Here is a 20489-nt window from a genome sequence, read left to right on the forward strand (position 1 = left end):
ATAGTACACAATCTCATAAATTTTTCGGTTCTCGTTTAAAAAAAAGTTTGGCTAAAATGGGGTACCTTGGTCATCCCGCATAATTTCTCAAAATTTGTTATAATTTGATATTGAAAAAAGGAATGTATAACATGTATGTCACTGAAATATTGACCCTTTGCGCTTGGTGCTATTTTAACTTGAAAATTAAACATTTCTTTCGACCTAGAATAATTTCATTCCCTATGATTTTTTAAATTTTACGAATATGAAATTGTTGTAATACCTCATACAATACCTAACTGTTTACTAATTGATTAGATACCGACATATTTAATAATGTAAACAATATTTTGAATAATGGTACAACAATTTTTAGTGGTGACTCTCTCTGAGTACTAAGGGTTAATAATAATTTACCAAAAATTCGTAGCATGCTTGCCTCGTCGTCTCGTCCTGGACTCTTTCGGCACTTTCCCGCCAATAAAAGTGCCCCATTCGTACCAGTCCAGTCCAATCAAGTCCAATCGTCAGTCGTGTCTATATAACGGTGTCGAAGTATTCTTGTTGAATGTACATTTTCGTTACATTGCTGAATAATTACAGTTTATAATTATTAATCATTATAAAGTGTATTGAAAATAAAAGAAAATGTTCAGGTATCTTAAATTGGGCGATCCAGTCGTACTATGTCCTTATAATAAGAGCCATGTAATTGCAAGGTCTCGCCTCCAGAAACACATTGTCAAATGTGAGAAGGTGAGTGCGTTCATTTCAACGAATCAATTATCAAATTCAATATTATTGCTATAACATTAATATATACGATATTCATTTTTTTTAGCAATATCCGGAACATTACAAAGTTATGTGTCCCTATAATGCGACCCATCGTTTACATAAATCTGAAATAGAGGAACACATTGTCACATGTCCCACTCGTATAGTATTGGAATCCGTAATGCATACAGGTGTTTGTTTATTCTTTGTCGGTAGTTATTTTTATGCTTCCAATTAACAAGATTCAAATGTTTTGTTTCACAGAAGTAAGAAATCATGGATGCACCAATTTTCCAGTGCCTTCCGATATCTCGAGTACAGTTGATTGTACTGAAAATTGGGATTCAGATATAGACAGTAACAGCATCGTGCCGGACAACGAGTTTACTTCGAATGACAATCTCGTCTTACCAAAGTATATTGTTTTTTTGTTTATTGGAATGTTTCTTTTAGTCCTTTGCGGTTCTGTGTTGAGTATGACTCGACATAGCCAATTCTATATAGTGCGGACCTTCTGGAACAAAACAATAAGATTGGCATGGACCGCAAAGGGTAAAATTATGTGTTTTTATTAATTTATTCTTTATTTTCAGACTGGAGTACAATATCAGTGAAAGAGAAGACCTGAGACCTCCTCGTGGTTATTGCGAGGCTATGATGAGAGAGGTGAACGAGGATTCAGCTCTTGAGGATGCTGAATCGGTATACAGTTCATCAGGAGTTGGAAGGGGCAGAATTATCCGAGAGGTGCAGATGAAATTGCGCAGAAGGGGTGGAGCGAATTCATTAAAAAGAGATTAGTTCATCTAATTGTCTTTTTTACTTGGACACGTTAAAGTAAAATAAGCCAAAAGAGGAATATAAATCTATATTTATGATACCATAAAAATATTTGAAAAAAACCTGTGTAATTTCAATAATACAGTTTTTATGTCATTTACAATTAATACGAAATTGATTATTATTATTACATGCTAAGTATTAGTTACTTAAGCTTATTTTATTGAAGAACGTTCAGTTTCATAAATCTTTTAATTTCGGTAACTTACATTAATCATAATATTTACAAACATGATTTGGAATACCTTCCAAAAGATGAACTATTCATAGTTTTTTTTAATAATACATAAAATGTTGTTACGTGTGTTAGTAGTGTATATATGAGAGAAAACTAAAATTATTTACAAGTATGGGATAACGCGGTGACTGTTTTTAATTTTCTAATACTTAGTTATAAATTTCACCGAATGTCTCGCGTTTTCATCTATCCTCGTGCCAAATTAAACATTATTATTACATAATGAGTCGCAGGTGAAAACCTGTTATTATCATTATTCGTAAAATAATTCCGCGACAGATAATACATATAATATATGTATACAATTATAATTGTACAATTATAATCATATACATATTATTGTAAGTGTATATATATCCAGCGGCAAATAATAATCACAAAATTCATAGCTATGCAATGTGATAATGTTTAATGTTGGTTGAACAAATTATCTGGAAATTTTACTTTTATACTACTGATATTCATGCGCTGTAACTCATCATACATTGTGAAATATTTGTTTTTGTTTCTTCATATGTACAATTATGATGCAATATATTCTAATTTCTCGAAAGTTATAGCGATAGTCAATGTTCCATGACAAGTTTATGGGATGTTAATGATTAAAATGATGCACTGTATAATTTTGTAAATGCGTCGAGTTATTGATTATAATCGTACCTTCAAACTTCCGGTATTACATTTTTCGAATTCTCGGAATGTTGTAATGTTTTTGTTTTACAAACGATACATATATTTATTTATATATATATATATATATACACACATACATAATTGTAATATATACGCGTAATTAGATATTCAAAAAATGCAAAAGATCTTAGGAAAGAATATCCCTTACGATTCGCGCAAACAATTGAAAATTTTAAATAATCGAGCACCCGAATTGATCATATATAAAAACGAAAAATTTTATCAGATCCATGATTGAGTTACTCGAAAAAGTACTCTTTTACACAACGAAAAATACTTCAATGGATGGAACAGTTCCAAATGACATTATTATATACATCCGCATATACGTATCTTTAATCATGAAATTTATTGAACGAATATGCATGATACATTTACCATGTACATCTTCAGAAAGGAATTCGTAATTGCTGTAAATTAATTTCCTCTTACTTCGTTAAGATCGTCTTTCATACAAACCTGATTTACGCATGAATTTTGCATCGGACAATAACGCCCCTTACGCGCGTTGGTGTCGAGTTCACAGCAAAATCCGAGAGAAACTTTAATTAATTTCCTAATATCTGTGCTGTTGACTTTCGTGTCTCGTCAAAAATCGAACGCGGGATATGCTCTTTAAACGTTTTGGTTTTTTTTTTCTTTTCTTCACTCGCAGGCACATGCACCGACACGAACGAGCCGGTGCTAAGTTTTGCGAATCAGATTTTAATTTCTCTGAGGGGAAGATCAGCCGACCCGGTCTCGGTCGACTATTATTTACAAATTCGTTTACAGGTATTATTTGTTGGAGTAGCGATTGATGGCAGTTACCTAGCTGCAGTCTGTTTAACGTTTGTTTGTTTTTTTTTTATGTATAAAAACCGTAGATTTATTGAGCGCAATTATTTGCACAGTAGCGAGATCATTGCACTATATTCATTTACCACTCGAGAATAATTCATTCGTAGGCTGGTGGCATGTATTGTGTAGTAACAACGTCAGCTGACATCGTGATGTCTTTCTGTGAAGTGGACGCCACAATTCAATCACAATTTATATATTTGACGACTTTTTCTTTTGCTGTTTCCATGTTGATATCCTTTCTTTTAACTCGTGCACTAAAAACATTCGAGAGAATCATAAATCCAAGGGATGATCTTTACTTGTATAAGAATAAGAAATGCTCCCTTTATTCCATATTATACGAAGTCATATTGATTTTACTCAAACGAACAATTGGAAACACAGTCATCCATTTGTTCTATTGGTGTCGATCACAAAAAAGATCTTATTTTCATTAACGTTTTTCAGGAACACGTATAAATAAGGGACAGAGGGAATATTTCAAATTTTTACGAGAGAGTGCACGATCGCTGTAACGATTAGCAGATAATCGAATATAAGGTATTTCGGTCACGTTTATTTTTAACCCCAGTGAAATTCTTTGTACTCACTTGGCATAAGCATATCTTCGCTGAGAGGTTGCCTACTGAAGGGGTCTGTAGCACTGTTAAGAAGGTGTCTGATGATCACCGCCTTATCCATGACGATGCCAGACGGCAGTTTAACGGGTTCTTCCATGAGAGTGTCCATGAGCGGATCTCGAAACTCTTCTGGAGCATCGCCATAGTCTTGGTCCCGAGCACGATTGTCTCTAGCGATCACTGCGGCTCGTTCCGCGAGAGCTATAAATCTCTCGATTTCTGTGGTGGTTTTGATCACCGATCTCTGTAATCTGTTCGCTGCGTCGGTGAACAATTCTTTGCAGAAGGAGCGCTGCAATTTTAAAGATTTATTATAGCGGGAACGGTGATATTATTCTCTGCGACAAGGAGAGATAACGTTACCTCGTCGCCTGCCAAAGCTGCCGCGAAGTTGTCACAGTCGAGATGCAAATAGATGTCGACTAATTGACTAAGTAAAGCTCTGGGCTCCCATCCGTATTTCTGTGGATTCCGTACCTTCAGATTTTTACATTTGGGCCCGCATAATTGCTGCAGATTAAAGTTCAACATGGCACACAGTCTTCCAACCAGTTCCGGACGTAAAAACGGCTCGGTGATGTCCACCGTTAAATAATGAAACATGGCCACGGTCTCTTTGGCTAGAGTAAGATACGACCTTGCCTGTCTCTCGTCCGCCGTTAATTGTCTTATGCGCGAGTGTTGTTGGTCGGGCGACAGAGCCGCGTACGCTTTCAGATCGGACATCAGCTCTTGGATCTCGTGTATACGCTTCAACGACTCTAAACTCTCATCTAGTAAGAACGTGGTGTCGTTCATCAGCATGTTGATGAACTTGACGAATTGCTTGCCGTTATTGCTCTCGTTGATAATCGATTCCCTGTGCACCGGACTGTCCCACATGGATTTCAATATTAAACTAATGTGATAGCGGATCGAGAATTTGTCGTAAAACTCCGAGCTAGAGCCAGTCGTCTCGACGTCCGTGTAAAACTTCATGAGGTACGATGCCAATAACGTTTTCGATATAGGATGAGCCATAACTTGATCGTGCAGCGACTCGGTTCGTCCCTGAAATAATAAATTATCGTTTCACAAGAGCTACGAGCCAAGTTCTGTGTATGCAATATGCCCGCACCGTACATAGACAAGAATTACCTGAACGCTGGGATTTATCACAAACAGCACTTCGATAATTTTTGCTATTAAATATGGATTCCGTATACAATGTGGAGTACACACTACGACGAGTAACCACGTGATCAGCGAATTATCCATGTTATTTGTTATCACGCCAGGACTAAATCTATAAAGTACATTGAATCATAGTTATCGTACGGAATAGGGACCAGATGCTGGTGTATTTACTATGAAGCGATACTTACTGAAGAGTAAGCAATAAAAATTCTGCTATGTCTTCAACGTACCACTCCGGTAGCGCTGTAAACTTTTGTGGAATTTCTTGCGGCAGCGGAAGTTCGGGAAGGGGATTTCCTGGCGTGGTCTGAGTCAATAGACTCAGCAGAACCTCCGCCACGGAAATATAAAAATGCAAGCACCTTCTCAATAAGACGGGATCGATTAATCCGGCGTCGGTACACGATCTCGATTTACCAAGCTGTTTCAATTGCTCGTTGTATCGTTTGATTAACTCTTTATTGCGGCCAGCGAAAGGTGTATCTTTCCACTGTTGCTCGGTCGCCTGTAAGTCGTCGAGCATCTTCTGCACGTCTCGCAGTGTTCTCAGCTTCCTTTGATATTTTTGCAAAGCTGGTAACAACGCTATGTGATGGCAATGCAACGTGAGAAACCAGCATTGCGTCGGGAATTTTGGTTCGGCCCATTTGTGGGTTCTCTCCAAGTGTTTCAACCATTCGACCACCTCTTGGGACGAAAGCTTCAGCCTTGTATCGTTCTTGATCTCAACGAAACTCGACGGATGGAACGGATACAGTGTGTCCACCGTGTCTAATTTAATTTTTACAGACAGCATTTGCAGGACCGACAACAAGTTCAACATGAATCCGTCCCCGGCTAGGGAGAACTCATCCATTTGTATTTGTGCGCGCTTCTCGTTGTGGCGCAATAACGTTGCCAAGTACTTTAGCATGTTGTCACGGCAGCTCGTGTTCGTGAGGATCGCGTGGATTATTTTATGGAGAGACGTTCTGATGCTTTCCAGCTCTTGCTGCAACGTCAAGTTCAAGCACTTGTCGACGAGCGGGTTGCCGCTGAAAAATTTTTCCGCTACGTTCGGTTGGTCTTCGGCGAACACGGACACCGACAGGAACGGTCCCAGGAAAGACGTTATAGTGAGCTCTCTACCAGCACCTTGTGTCATGATGTCTGGCAAGAATTGAGCTTGATGAGTGATCAAACGGCAGATCGGACGCACGTTGCTGGACGACCCGCAACGAATATCTATCAGTTCCTCTAACGCTTCTATCGGTCTCCGATGCGTGTTCCCTACCAAGCTACCCTGTTGCATGGTCAGGTACAAGCCTTGCAACAGCGGCGTAAGGATTTTAATAAATACTGTTGGGCTTGTGTGTGTCCTTGCTACCAGCTCGTGTAAATAGCCCCGAGGTAGACTCTGCGATAGCAACGGATACAAAAGGAGCGTTATAGGCAAAGGAAACGATGTCGAAGACTGAGAAATGCCCACTAGGCCTTGTAGCACCAAAGTGGAGTACTGAACACATTGTGCTCTCAAAACAGCTAATACGTCGGAGAGTGGCGGGATACTGGATTTCTGTTCAAAAATGAAAACAGTGTTCTCGTTTATCGTGAATCAAGCTGCTCGTCACATGTTACGTTCTACCGTAAATAATTCTATATTTTTACCTTTGGGTGATTTCGTTCCTCGACGGCAACTCTTGAATAACAATCTAATAAATAAGGGAAACTCTTAGGCTCAGACAATTTACAACAAATATCACAACGACAAAGTATCGCGACTGGGCTTAGTAAAGGACTCGTTTGACTATTAGGACTATCTTCCCTATCCGATGAGGTTTCCACAGTGATTTCTTTTAAGGGATCTTCTCCTCGTGTGAACATACACAGGACCTCCATTAATGCCTGATTGATGATCTCTGTAGGATCTACAATTTTTTCTTTGGACACTTGAGACGCTGTTTGCGGAAGAAATATAGTGCCCTCTGTTGGCTCCTTCCATGATATGCACAATACCCGCGAGATCACAGAATGTATTTGTTCGGTGGTTACCTCTGTGCTGGAACTGGTAGTCTGAACAACAAAAGCAAAGTCATATATAGTAATTCGTTCTAATTGCGTCTCTGCTCTCTAAGAGTTACACCGAGATGCTTACACGCGATCTTGAGTTTGTGTCTCTTCTATCGGATTCGTCCACTTCCATATTCTCTATCCCGGAATCCACATCCACGCCGGAAACGCATTGTTTATAAAAATTTTCTTCCACTTCCATCGCCACTTCTGGATTTTGAAGCTGTTGCCGACTTGAAGGGGATATCATTTGTCCTGTAAATGCTTTCGACGGACCCGGTGTACTTGGGGAAACAGGACCAGCATTGTGATCGGACGTAGCGGCTGTGCTTATGTTATCCAGGCCAGCTAAACGGGCCATTCGCCTTCTTCTCATCTACGATCGAAATACAGATGGCACAATAATCACGTGTACCTGATGGAACTACATTTCTTGGTAAAGGAACTACACGATCCATATTACAATTCCATAATATTCAATGTAATAAACATTATATAACAAATTCACAAAGCAAACAGAGAAGACTGTACAACCGGAACAAAGCCCAACTATATTTGTAACAAAGACAAAGGCCACAAAGAATGACATAATAGCAGCAAGGCAATTTTTCGTCTAAAGTTTACAGAAAAAATTACTCGAAAATTTGTGTGAACAGTGTGTGAAGCACGACATACTTCTGTAGAACAGAAAACGATTAAAAGGAAAATACACTGTTGCAACCAAGGGAGTGCATGCTCCAGTTAATAACAAAGAAAGAGAACAGCTTCTGCTGTGCGGTGCAAACGTTGTGAATGAAAAGTCAACGGTAATTTGTTATCGTTACATAATTACTTTAAGAACGATGCCTCGATAAAACGACTGTTAATTCACGGTTAATGTCGTTGTTGCCGTCAAACGAAACGTTTCGTTTCTCTTTCTGTTTTATTTTTGATCGTGTTGTCGTTCTCTCGGCCGCGTTCTGGCGAACGGTATCGTCGCGGCAGGTTTCGACGGCAACGGTACGCAAAGGAGGGTACCGAAACCGAGAAACGGGCCCCCCGGAACGACAACAACAAAACTCATTATCGAACAACGACTGAGAACGGTGTTACTTGGTACTCACTTCCTCCTGACTCAGCTCGCTCATGGCGATCTCTTGTTTTCCTTTTCGAACCCTCTAACCTCCGACACCGTCCGTGAATCGTGGCCTTTCACTGTGCCGCGGAAGTCCAATGGAAAAAAAAGGAAAAAAACGGTGCTCGCCGTTTTCCGGAGAATACTGGACGAGATATGTCAAAAATTTGGACAGTCACTCCACATCTGTTTGCGTTTGGACGTGAAAGTAGCGATTCCACGCTGTTCCACGGACAATCGCTGCCAAGCTGCGTCAATTCTTCAAAACAGCTGAGCAACTGGAGCCGGAACGCACCCTCGCATCGATAACAGTAACTACACCACGATCGACTTACACCCGTGTCTGGTGGTTGCATTCGATTAGGCGTACGATTGCCAGCCGTCCGGGTTTCCCCGGATTTCTTCTTCTTTTTAGTCCCGCATATAATAACCAGTCATACTCGGGATCAACAAATCGAAATGAAAAGGTTGTTCCCTTTCTTTTAGGTCGAAATCAAATTCTATTCTTCCGTAACCAATATCTAAGCATTGCAGTCAATGTATTAGAATAATTTTTTTATTTTGTCACCCGCGTTTAGACGAATTTTGAAAAATGTCATTGTATATAGTAATTAAACTGCAGATCTTTATGCATTTATGGCTTATAAAAATTTAGTATGATTTTCATTTATTTTGAATCTACAAATGCGATTACCAATAATGTAAATAGAATTTTATTTGTTAGCCTTTCTTAAAATTTGTCTACAAAATTTGAAAATTGCATAAACATCCGCAGTCTAATAATAATAGTGTGATATCGTACCGATTTTCCTGAAGATTTCCATCAAATATACTTTGATTACTGGAAAATATAGTGAACAACCAATATTGTTTCATCTTCTTTACTAAATGGTTAACAATGGTTAACATTTTTGTATTTTAGTATCTGTAGATCAGTAAGATAGAATAAGATCTCATATTTCTTCTTTAAATTATCGTCGGAATCTATAGACAGAGAGGATATTCTCTGCTATAGATTACAGAAGTTTTTATCTCCTATTTTTTGCAGGGGAAACAGTTGCGCCTTTGCACTGATTGGCTAACAACTTGTCACTGCAACAGTACTGCTTGGCGGCCGAGGACAAAGGAAGATCGTGAAAGAAAGTGAAAGAACATGACATGTAACGCGAATGCATACTTGAAAAGAGATGAGTATGAGCAGCCAAACAATAGCGTAAGATTCTCTGCATACACTAGTCACGAGAAATTGTTTGCTTTGGTACCATTTGGTACTTTCTTCCTCGCTCGTCGCTTTCTCTCCTTCTCGAGCGCCTGCGCACCGTTGATGTGCAATAGAATGGTGGGGATAGAAAACGTGACACGGAAAAGGGAAAGATTGCCACCGCGACGTTCGACAGACAATCACAGACAATGCTGCATGTACAATGTACACCAATGTACACATGAAAAACTCGAACTTCGTGCCAACTAAATTACAATTACAGGTGTCCTTTCACAATAAAACTTACACCGTTCATGTACTGTTTTGCAATAAAAAGTGGGACACACGGTTTTGCAAATCATCTGCCTAATTGCATAATTGGACAGCGTTGTATCGATGAACACAATTCGATCAAACAGCACGAGTTGCAAAACGCTTCTTTATACTTTTAGCATGTATGCTTTTGATTTGTATATTGAGATATGCTAACGTTAGCATTTCAGCTTATGATTCAGCGCAACGATAAGACGCGTAGTCTGAGCGTTATCAATGTAGCGCACGTCTCTTATCCTATGCAATGACAAGAAGGTCCCTGGCAGTGGCCGATGAGGGGAGAGAGCACGAATTGAGGGGAAAAGGTTTACCCTGGTTTACCCTCTCTCTGCCAGTACCGGACACATGCATGACAGAGACGAAACGCGTCACGTGACCGGGCCGCGGCGGAAGCTTGAGAAATAGCGTTGTAGAAGGGGAAGGTAGAGTGGGGACATAAGACGACACAAGTATTGTCATATTATCACAGTATGTTCTTCTTGCAAATTGCAAAGTTAGTCGTAGCAGAGACGCGCAAGAAACACATTTTCGCCATTTTTAACCGAGAATGAACACAGACAAAATTATTGATTTCTCGGCCCTAGGTAAACTCAACCTTCTATTTAATATTTTTGCGTAACCGAATTTAACGACTACCATTAACAGTCGTTTATTTTGATAACGTATACATACTTGATCACTCATTTCGGATCATCTGCATTAGAAGCCATTTGTGATTAAATTCGATATATTCAGATAAGTGTTCTTCATTTCATCAGTACACGTCGATAGAAATATAAACGTTCCATGTTGTTTTAGAACCAGATGTTCAGAGTCTAATAAAAGAGAGTATTGTGGTCCGTGAGCATTCTTACGCACCGTATAGCAATTTTAAAGTCGGAGCAGCAGTTTTATGTAGTGACGGGACCATTTGTTCAGGATGCAATATCGAAAATGCATCCTACCCTGTTGGAACATGTGCCGAAAGAGTAGCTATTGGAAAAGCTGTGTCGGAGGGTAAAAGGAAATTCAAAGTATTGGTTGTAGTTGCCGATAAGAGGAACAACAGTTTTGTCTCGCCGTGTGGTTTCTGTAGACAATATATTTCAGAATTCGGTGACATACCAGTTTATTTGTCGAGTCCTGATATGAAAAATGCGTTAAGAACTACAGTAAGCTATTTGTTGCCGTATGCCTTTGACAATAGTTATCTAAATGTATCACAATGAGTTCACGCGGAACAGAGGAACTAAATTATACACCACATAAGGCTGAGTTTATGCTCTATCTTAATTTGTGTAAGGAAATTGTTATCTTCGATATCGGAACAGTGTTCTAATCTTAAGATTACCTTGTATAAATTTATCTCTAACGCTATCATACAATATACACGTAATCTGAACGATCGAAATGTTCATTTATGTACAAGTTTTTAGGGGTACAAAGGCAATCTTTAAGAAACCATATATTGTTACTGTACAATCTTATTTTTTAGAGTAGCTTTTTTTATGTTTACATTTGAAAAAATTGTAATTTATAGCTGTAGTCGATTATCATGCGGTTTCTAAGATGCGTCATTTTCTAATATACATTACTTGGTAAGCACAAGTAACATGAATAGTATGTACAATCGATGTAATAATATAGTTCGTATATCTGTAGCTCTAAGACGAAACGGTATAAGTCACGTGCTTTTATACAAGCGTACCGCATACGTTCGACTTTCGTATTATCGTATGCCTATTTTGAAAAGAAAAAATTGTTTCGACCCACTTTCTCCTTTTGAAAATACAAGTACCGTTTTCTAGACCTCGATCGAGACGTAAACTGAAATATTTGGAAAACCTGGCTTATATCGTTGCGCCTTAGAGCCTTGTATACAAATGTGCAATAGCGTCTGAGCATTATGACTTCGGTCGTGATTATTTCTTAACAATAAAAATGCAAAGACAGGAACGATACTGCGTACAGTACACATCCGATAACTCTATGGATACTTATGTTACACACGGGCTTGGGAGTGTTGCTCTTTCGTATTTACCAAAATGGACACCTGCAATCAGACATAATTCATAGAAAACAATTATATACAAATGAAACATTCGAATTTTTGCGAAATTATAGAAAACAACAATTCGATTACCATCCGATATAACACTGGCATAAATTCTCATTATTGGTAGCCTGCTGAATCAAAAGATCAACTTGTCGTTGAATGTTAAGAGTTTCTTCGTGGGAGAAATCGCGTCCTGTTAATTTATCCCTGACCCTGGTTATGATAGCAAGAGCTTTCTTATTCAACGCTTCTGGTTGATTGGTGTCACCTGTCGGACGTATTCGTCGTTTAATTTTCATTTATATAAAACAGTTGAATGTAACGACGAACTTACCGCCGTTCTCGATGCTGCATGGGACTCCTTTCTTTGGTAACGTGGCGGTAAGAGAGTCCAACGTGTCGCCGTGTTCTTGAGTGCTGCTGGCGCTGATTCCTTGAGCGTCGGATCGTTTGCTTTTTGGCGTGGCATTGTCCATTAATCTCCAGTTCAGAAGAGGATCATAGACGAAAGCCTCCAGCACAGCCATCAAGCTGTCTTTGTTGCGATGCAGCACCGACATCACCGACTCGCAGGTTCTTCTGTAGGTGCCCTCGATCCCGGTGACTTCCATCGCGTTGATTAGCATTCGAGTCAACCTGAACGGTATCTTCTCCGGGAATTTTTCACGCGTCATGGCAACCTCGAAGCAATCTCCGAAGTCGATGTGCAGTATCTTCCCGCTGAGGCGATCCAACATCAAGTTCGACGGGTGCCGATCTCCTAATCCAAGGATGTACCCCACCATGGACATCACGGCCAGGGATCGCGTGTAATTTGTCCTACGATCGAACCATACTTCGCTCGACGGCGATTTCAACCAAACGAGTCGCGACAAATCGTCGCCGTGAGTGTGCTCTAGCGCGTGTTCGAACACTTCGACTTTCTGCATGAGCATAAGGTGATCGTAGCCTGGAGCCATCTGAAAATCAGATCGTTTGGTAGAGCTTTTCGAAAGAGAAGAAACGTTCTTCTAGCTGCTTACCCTTAACATTATTTTGTGCTCTATGTTAAGTAATATCTTCTTCTTCTCCCTGTAGTCTCTGATTAGCGTGTGCAACGTATCGCAGTGCGGTACCCACCCGATCAGTCCACTATTCGTTGACAACGGAATTACAGCGTACCTCTGAAAATAGAACGAGAAACGGTTACCTTGAACTAGGAGTTGTGTTCGGTTCACTAACCTGGATAGTGAGATTTCTTCTGAACGTGTCTGGATCGTGTAACAGAAGGGTATTGACTAGACCAAACAATTGCATAACACGTTCATCCTGTCTAAGATCCTCGTGCCCTTTTAACAGGAACATGTAATCTTTACCGTTGCTTCCTGCAAGATTCAAAAATCAAGGATTACGATCTCAACGAGGTTGACACGAGACTAAACCCACAAAAAGCTAGATATTTACCTTTTATACATAATTTCCGTGGCCGTTGTTTACTCGTTATCACTTGCATAGAACTATGTATGCTCGCTATTCTCACTACCGGTTGTCCAGGGCTATAACTTCCAGGCACAGCCAGTTCCAAGTCTCTGCAGAGGAGCAATTTCGGACTGACATACTGAAGCTCCAAGCTGGTTAGCTGTGGCAACTGCCTCGATATCCTTCGGAAAACATGATAATACATATCCCAGGCTTGATTCAAGTCCCGAACATTACGCGACGCTTTGTATTTCTGACACCATTCCTGCGCTTCCATTAAATCTCGACCGTACGCCTGATTGAAGGACGTTTCTTTCAGAGTTTGCGGTCCCCTCTCCAGCATCGCGTGCAAGGGATCCAGTATGTCGAACATTCCTCTGACGTTTCTCTCCCCGAAGTACAGCCTGCTAGCTTCCTCGAGGCCTTCGTGCCACAACTCGTGCCAAAGGATCGCAACCCTGATCAGCTCGTCGCTGGCCATCATCGCCTGTTGCACCAGAGTCGGGCTGTGTTCGCACATGCTCCTCAAAATCCTGTTCGCAGCGGTTTTCCGCGCCTGGCTGGCGCTCTTTGAGGCCACGGTCAGGGGATAGATCAGTGCTTGAGGATGCGCCTTTCCGATGTCGATTAGAAGATGATGTATACAACGACCGACCAAAGCTCTCGGTGTATCTATCCTTGCTATAAGCTGAGGAATCACTTGCAACCAAGTGTTGATTTCGATCAATCTGATCCCTTCGACGATAGCTTCGTACACCTCCGGCCATTGACCGTAGTCGAACCACAATGTCAGCAACCGAAGAGTATCTTGCAACGAGTTCCCATGAGAGAGATTGATCGACCTGAAGAATCCTTCCACGGCTGGTACAGTGAATTTCGATATGTACTGCGAGCTGGAGAGGTTGTTGCGTGTCCCACCATTTCCCGGGGCAGTGTCCGCGTTCGATTCCCCTTGCTGATGCTTGTAAAACAATACCGTCTCAAAGTTGGTGTAGGCGAACGCGTGCCAAGCTTTGTACCAGGTTGGATCGTGCTCCGTGGCTGCGGCGTAGTAAGACAGCACAGCCGGTATAGAGTGTTCATTGATGCCTTGCAACGCTTCCAACCACTCGCCGAGTTTCAGGTAACACCTAGCCAGCAATCTCTTCCTGGCTTCCTGCTGCTTCTCGTCCTCTTGATTCGTCACGGACACGGTTGTCGGCTGCCGGGACGTCTGCACGAACTTTTGCAGTTGACCGTACGCCTCCTCCCGTTTATTGGCGACCCACATATGCTTGCAATAAGCGAACGTCACCTGCGGGTGAGTCGTTGGCAACGGCTGATCAGGAGTCAACGATGGATCCACTCCGAGTAGCATCACCAACGTTTTATGACATAGCATCAAGCTGCCGTTCTTTCTGCAAAGGCTCGCGTACTTCAACCAGGTGTACATGTCGTCCTGTGGTGAGATCACCAACGTGTGCACCTGTATAATCTTCTGCCAATCGTCCACTATTCGTTGCCCGCCTTGGAGCCTCTCCCACCACATAGATTTGATGGTCGACCGTCTCTCTGGAACTAACTTGAATTGTATCACTTCCTCCAGCTCCGCCAGTTTTTGCACCTCCACCATAGCGTTGTAAGCCCTCTGATAGCTCTCGCCTGCCATGGCGGTCAACTCCGTGTCCAGCAGATCTCGGGCACTGTCGATCAGCTGATGCGCGACATTGTACTGTTCGTCGTGGATCGCCAAGACAGCTCTGTAAAACGCGCCGTCCTGGGTATCGGTCGGTATCAGCGAGACATATTTCTCCATGCTTTCCCACTGGCTCAAACCCCACGCCGCGGCAGCCGCCATTCTAGACATTCTCTGTTTAGTCTCGTCGCTCTGGTTCGTCCAGTATTTGGTGGCAACGTCGTGCAACTGTCCCCATTCGCCTAGCGCCTCCAGACACCGCATCTCGCCCAAACTGGACTCAACGTCCGTGGGATCTCCCTCCAGCCTTTCTCTGTACAACTGTAAGGCCTTGTCCCAATTGTGTAGCTTCTCGTACCATCGTACCTGCACCTTCAGGTCCTGTTGATTGTTCTGGTTCATCACGTACTCGAGAAGACCCTCTGCCGCCTCCTTTTGCTGCAGTTTGTTATTGATAGAGATCAGCGATTCGAAGACATTGCTGTTCCTGCTCTTGTGAAACTCGTCCTCCTTGTAATGCAGAGCCTTCGCGTAAGCTCGACAGTGCATCGCTCGCTCCCCCAAGATCTTGTTGTCCAACGGCAACGGGCCTTTATCACAGTGTTCCATGAACTCCGCCAGGTTCAGTATCGTTTGCGTGATCTCCGGAAGATCTGGAACCATCAACGCCTGCTGCAACGTCTGTATCAGCTCGGCTTTGTACGTTTCGTCCAATTCGGTCCAGCAGGACACGAATGCCGCGTTGAACAAATCCCTGGGGAGTTGGGAATAGGTTTGAGCGAGAGCCCAGCAGGATCTGAGCGCCGGCGACGGTGACTCCTTGAGCAAGCCGATTGACAGGCTTCTCAACCACTCGAGCCAATCGTCCTTCGAAACTCTCCTAGTCGCAGTCCAAGCCTTCTGAAGATTCGAGGCGGTCACGTGCAACCTCTTTATGGTGGTAGTGTCCGAGGACGTCAGCGACAAGTCGCGATTCTTGTTCCTCGTGTGCCGATGCCTCATCAACAGAAAGTCTTCGCCGTCGGTCACGGTGGTTTCTGTTAAAATTTTGTCGATTAGAACGTCGTAACGCGAGTTGACGATTTTGTGTTTGGTCATGATTTTCTGTACCAGAGGTATGAAGATCTGATACTTTTTCCCTAACTGGATGACCAGCGCGCACAGCGTGTCCATAGCTGTGCTCCGTAGCTGTGGACATTCGAGGGTCCTCACCAGAGGGTGCACGATTCTCGATGCAAAGTCTGTGAAGTCCAACGTGTCCGCCAGGTATTCGATGGTCTCCAGAGCTACTTTGTTCACAGTTTTCGGACAATCCGTCGTATGGAACAGCTTCACTATCGGCGGTAACACCAGGTGCAGATAGTTGTCCAAATTGTTTCCAAATTTCTGGAGGGCTTGGAGAAGCTTCAGTGTGACGGATCTGTCTTTGCTGGTGTCGTGCGTCAGCACTCTTAATATCTGTGGCATCAACTGCGGCAAATAAATCTTGAACTCTGCGCCTAACGCAACCGCAATATGCTCGACCAAAAGTATCAGCGTGCTTTGCAGCGGGCTGTTCACTGTCCAGAATTCTTTGATCAGATTAAATATGTCGTCCAGATAGTTTCGGATGTGCTGCTTCACGATCGCTATTAGAATGGCCAACTGTTGGAACAGGTACTCGCGGAAGTTAACGTCGGCCGTGCGAACAACGTTCAGAAAACTGGGCATTACCTGAGAGATGTACGGTACGCACTTAATCCCTAAACTCTTAAATATAAAAGTAACAGCCTGCACCACCATAGTGTGATGTTGCGACAACGTTGGATCGCGAATGATCCTCATCAGTGTGGCTATAGCGATCGCCGGATAATACTCTTCCAAAGTGGATGAGGACATGTTCACCAACATCTCGCTGGTGGTTAAATCCTGCGTGTTCTCGGTCTCGCTCTTCGTGTCGGCCATAGATGTAAGCGTGTCCAGTTGAGAATCTATCTGGCCGAGGTTCATTTTATGCTTGTACGGATCTAGAGCACCTAACAATCCGAGCACCCTTATGGTTTCTCGCCTAATGATAGGCTGCTGTTCGGTTTTCAAAAAGTTGATCAGCACGTCCAGCAAAGAAGGATACTGCATGTACGGTTTCACAACGTGTCCCGTACTTCCGACCAGCTGACCTAGAACCCACAAAGCTACCCCTCGTTTTTCCGGGGAGCTGGCGTCCACCAACATTTCGAGCAGTATGGACAGAAGTTCTGGCATCCACTGTTGCATCTCAGCACCGTTCACCTCTGCTAGATCGCCGATAGCGCGCAGTATAGCTAGAACTACCCCGGGGTTCGATTCAGGCTCCTTCAACTTCGGAACGAGAACTTTCAAGATGGGTTCCATGTATGGTCTGATGAGTCTTGGCGCGCTGACGACCAAATGATCCAGCATGCGGGCAGCCTGTTCTTTGTTGCGACCCATGCCCGAATGCTCCAACTCTGTCAGGAACTGTATAAGTGTTTTCCGTAAAGAAGGCATCACATAAGCCGGATTCATAGTGCTGAGCCTTCCGATCGTTCTGATCGCCAGTTCTCTGATCTCGAACATCTCGTCGTTCATCGCTATGAACAACGCGGATAGGTTTTCCGCTTGCGCCAAGTGAATGTCGAACGAATCGTCCAGGGAAGCCAGAACCCACAATCTCACGTCGGGATCCGTGTCTGTTATACCTACGACCAACAATTTACCAAGAACAGTCGAGACGGTGTTCGTTACCGTGGGTCCTGGCTGGTTCAACGCCAACCGTAACAACCTGGAACACGTCCTCACAGCTTCCAGTCGGACCTCCGCTTGTTCGAACGTAAGGAAATGATCGGCGCATCGTCGTACGAATTGCAGAAGCGGATTACCGTCGAAGTTAAACGTCCCTAGTGTTTTCAATGCTAGCACCGTCGATGGGATATCCACCTCTGTCGGTGCTGCGGAAATCGGACTAGTTGTGGTCCATGGTGCACCAGGATGTCTCAACGGTTTTTGCATTAAAACCTGAGACAGCATCCTCAGAAGCCCTTGAGATATATCGGGCTTCAACGATGGAACACTGTGAGCTAATTCTCGGAGAGAAGTCGTGAGAATTGGACTCAAGCCAGTGGTTAACATGGATTCTAGCAAGTCCCTCACGTCCGCGGCTATCACTTGTTTCACAGCGTGTCCGAGCAGAGTTATACATACGAAGACCGCAGGTTCTAAGGACGTACCGCGCTTCTTGGTGGACGTTTCCTTGGATGGCAGTAAATTCTTGATCACCTCCATAATTTTCGAAAGATAAGGATTTATCGCATCCTCCACCGCAACCGCTATAAATCCGATCGTGGTGAACGCAGCGTACCTGTCCTTCTCTCTGCTGCGAAGCGTCATCAGCAAGTACGTCAGCGATTCCCTTAAATGATCTTTCGTAAATTTTTCCTTATTAAAAGCGGCGAGCCTCGGCAGCAACATCATCAAAGCGTGCTGGATGTGTGGATTTCTAGACATTCTTTGATTCATTACATCGTTATAAATGTCGTCCAGTCTCTCTTGCATCAAGCAACGGCAAACCGCCGATTCGTGAGCCGGATATAATGTTTGTTGAGGATTCAGTGAATTTTGCGAACAGTTCGACCACTTCGACACTATGGTAGTCTTCAAGCGCGGCATCAACGACAGTATATCGTTTTCGTTCTGTTGAGTGGAGCAGTTCAATCTCTCCATTAAAGCTTCGTAATTTCTTTCCCATTGGACGTTGCTACATCTAAGCAATTCATTTAGTATTAATAGCGAACCGTGTATTCTGTCGTCCCTATTCACCCCCCTTTCTCTGGTATATACGTCCTCGAAACCTGCGACTATTTCGTCGTAGCACTGTTTATACCACTGAGATTTGTGCATCTGTTTTGCGGTTTCCCTCTGCGCGGTGACGACCAGAGCAGCGCGCAACGCTTCTACAGCACCTTCTCTTATCACAGGCTTTGGATCACGTACAGCATTGAATATAAGTTCAAAAAACGGAGTCACTTGTTGAAAAAAATATGTTGGCATAGAAACAGCAAGTTCTCTTAAAACAAGAGCGGCAGCGTGTCTTTTGCCTTCGTGTCTATCTCCGCCCAGCCATTCAAAGGCACGTTTAACTTCAAATTCTACGTATTCGGCCGTATAAGTACCTGAAACTAACGCCAGCTTTCCTACAGTTTTAGCAGCCAGTTCCATAACACCCACATCGTTGGAAGGTAATAAATTTCTCAAGTAATTCGCGAATCTTATGGTTCTCGTGTTAATGTTTCCTACGTCTGCGCCGATAAGGCAAACTATGGCTAATATACCACCCTTTTTCTCACTGACATCGGATCCGGATACCATCTCAAATATATGATGATTAAATTCGTCCATAAACGCTGTAATTTCTTCCTGCGACGCTTCCCGCAGCTCCGTTTTAACATAGAGACACAGGTCTCTGGCTGCTTTATTACGTGCTTCTTCATTTCTGGATTTAAAGCTTTCGACAAACTCTCGTACAAGTGTACACGACATTCTTCAAATATTCTTACGGTACGAACTCCCACGATGATCCTATCGTTATCGATCCTCTTGCGAACAAACCTGCGAAACGCAACATTGCGAAGAGTGAGGTTATGCACGAGCTCCACCGACATTAAATCGTACATACCTATTTGACAGCAGATGAATTTTCGCTCGTCCCGCTCTGACAACCGAAAATTCTCCGACAGACTTCGTATAACATATCTAACAGGTTAAAAGTAGGTGTAGCAAATTCTTCGGAATTGTTCAATTCATCTCGTTTGAAGTTTAACACAACCTTTGAAAGAGTAAACAATTCCAGATCCTATACATCAATTCGGAAATATCCGCAACCTATTTCCACTAACTAGTTTTTTTTTTACTGTCTGTCACGTTCGATAGTCGAACGCCAGATGGCACGATCAAAAAAGCGCGACAATATTTGAAATGTTGTACGGTAGACAACGATGTTCACAAAACGTACGTCGTTTCGTGAACTGAATATGGTTCAAGAATTAATTTTTGTAGTGTCATAAATACAAAAGAATGTTATTACGTACTTAGTATATTTGTTTCATTCGTAACATTACGTTCTCTACATTTTTACGAAACGACACCTCGTGGCTCGTTGCGCGAAACATGGAGGCTGAAAAAATCCCTATGCATAAATTTCAAACAATTTCAAAAAATAATGAACAAACATACCCATATGATTCTGAATTTTACTTCTACATATATTTTATTAATTAACATTTTCTATCGTGATTTTGATTCGGAATCTTTGATTCCGACACAAGCTATCCGCGAGTTCCAAGCGTTCCAAGTGATTTAAATTCTTAGGAACTTACATTCTGTTGGCGACCTGCGTATATATCACAATTTTAAAATATCAAACTGTTACGCATAGCAGTTCAGTTCATCTGAGTTCATTGAT

General features: G+C 42.5%; 4 protein-coding genes across 5 annotated transcripts; 2 read left to right on the top strand and 2 right to left on the bottom strand.

Annotated features, from left to right (window-relative positions):
• The first annotated feature begins 467 nt into the window (after window positions 1–467).
• LOC143214070 (uncharacterized) lies at window positions 468–1560 on the top strand. Its single transcript, XM_076434645.1, has 4 exons — window positions 468–738; window positions 824–950; window positions 1024–1174; window positions 1353–1560. Exons 1-4 carry the CDS (start codon window positions 631–633, stop codon window positions 1558–1560), a joined length of 594 nt encoding a protein of 197 aa, XP_076290760.1. The 5' UTR covers window positions 468–630.
• An 88-nt stretch (window positions 1561–1648) lies between these two features.
• Ube4b (Ubiquitination factor E4B) lies at window positions 1649–8605 on the bottom strand. 2 transcript variants are annotated; one of them, XM_076434611.1, is made up of 8 exons: window positions 8322–8605; window positions 7304–7594; window positions 6817–7221; window positions 5358–6724; window positions 5131–5278; window positions 4357–5043; window positions 3964–4285; window positions 1649–3627 (listed from the first exon to the last, which is right to left on the bottom strand). In XM_076434611.1, exons 1-8 carry the CDS (start codon window positions 8343–8345, stop codon window positions 3563–3565), a joined length of 3309 nt encoding a protein of 1102 aa, XP_076290726.1. In that variant the 5' UTR covers window positions 8346–8605; the 3' UTR covers window positions 1649–3562. The 2 variants fall into 2 exon arrangements, with proteins under 2 accessions (XP_076290726.1, XP_076290727.1); XM_076434612.1 differs by lacking the exon at window positions 8322–8605 and adding an exon at window positions 8051–8301.
• A 1552-nt stretch (window positions 8606–10157) lies between these two features.
• On the top strand, window positions 10158–11801 carry LOC143214072 (cytidine deaminase). Its single transcript, XM_076434647.1, has 2 exons — window positions 10158–10450; window positions 10665–11801. The coding sequence occupies exons 1-2, from the start codon at window positions 10414–10416 to the stop codon at window positions 11072–11074; spliced, it is 447 nt and encodes a 148-aa protein (XP_076290762.1). The 5' UTR covers window positions 10158–10413; the 3' UTR covers window positions 11075–11801.
• On the bottom strand, window positions 11758–20410 carry Tor (serine/threonine-protein kinase Tor). Its single transcript, XM_076434604.1, has 7 exons — window positions 19704–20410; window positions 13345–19636; window positions 13123–13265; window positions 12924–13064; window positions 12236–12860; window positions 11989–12169; window positions 11758–11898 (listed from the first exon to the last, which is right to left on the bottom strand). The coding sequence occupies exons 2-7, from the start codon at window positions 19565–19567 to the stop codon at window positions 11883–11885; spliced, it is 7329 nt and encodes a 2442-aa protein (XP_076290719.1). The 5' UTR covers window positions 19568–19636; window positions 19704–20410; the 3' UTR covers window positions 11758–11882.
• Between the last annotated feature and the right edge of the window lie 79 nt (window positions 20411–20489).

This window comes from Lasioglossum baleicum, chromosome 12 (assembly GCF_051020765.1).
Source record: "Lasioglossum baleicum chromosome 12, iyLasBale1, whole genome shotgun sequence".
NCBI lineage: Eukaryota > Metazoa > Arthropoda > Insecta > Hymenoptera > Halictidae > Lasioglossum > Lasioglossum baleicum.

Coding starts and splice junctions, on each gene's coding strand:
- Tor (XM_076434604.1), bottom strand. CDS start 19,567: ATGTCGTGTACACTTGTACGAGAGTTTGTCGAAAGCTTTAAATCCAGA. Junction 13,065..13,122: donor GAAGAAATCTCACTATCCAG/GTTAGTGAACCG, acceptor TTCTATTTTCAG/AGGTACGCTGTAATTCCGTT. Junction 12,861..12,923: donor AGCACAAAATAATGTTAAGG/GTAAGCAGCTAG, acceptor TCTGATTTTCAG/ATGGCTCCAGGCTACGATCA.
- LOC143214070 (XM_076434645.1), top strand. CDS start 631: ATGTTCAGGTATCTTAAATTGGGCGATCCAGTCGTACTATGTCCTTAT. Junction 951..1,023: donor GGAATCCGTAATGCATACAG/GTGTTTGTTTAT, acceptor TTTGTTTCACAG/AAGTAAGAAATCATGGATGC. Junction 1,175..1,352: donor GACAATCTCGTCTTACCAAA/GTATATTGTTTT, acceptor CTTTATTTTCAG/ACTGGAGTACAATATCAGTG.
- Ube4b (XM_076434611.1), bottom strand. CDS start 8,345: ATGAGCGAGCTGAGTCAGGAGGAA. Junction 7,595..8,321: donor GCGAGCTGAGTCAGGAGGAA/GTGAGTACCAAG, acceptor TTTCGATCGTAG/ATGAGAAGAAGGCGAATGGC. Junction 4,286..4,356: donor CAGCTTTGGCAGGCGACGAG/GTAACGTTATCT, acceptor TTAAAATTGCAG/CGCTCCTTCTGCAAAGAATT.
- LOC143214072 (XM_076434647.1), top strand. CDS start 10,414: ATGAACACAGACAAAATTATTGATTTCTCGGCCCTAG. Junction 10,451..10,664: donor TATTGATTTCTCGGCCCTAG/GTAAACTCAACC, acceptor ATGTTGTTTTAG/AACCAGATGTTCAGAGTCTA.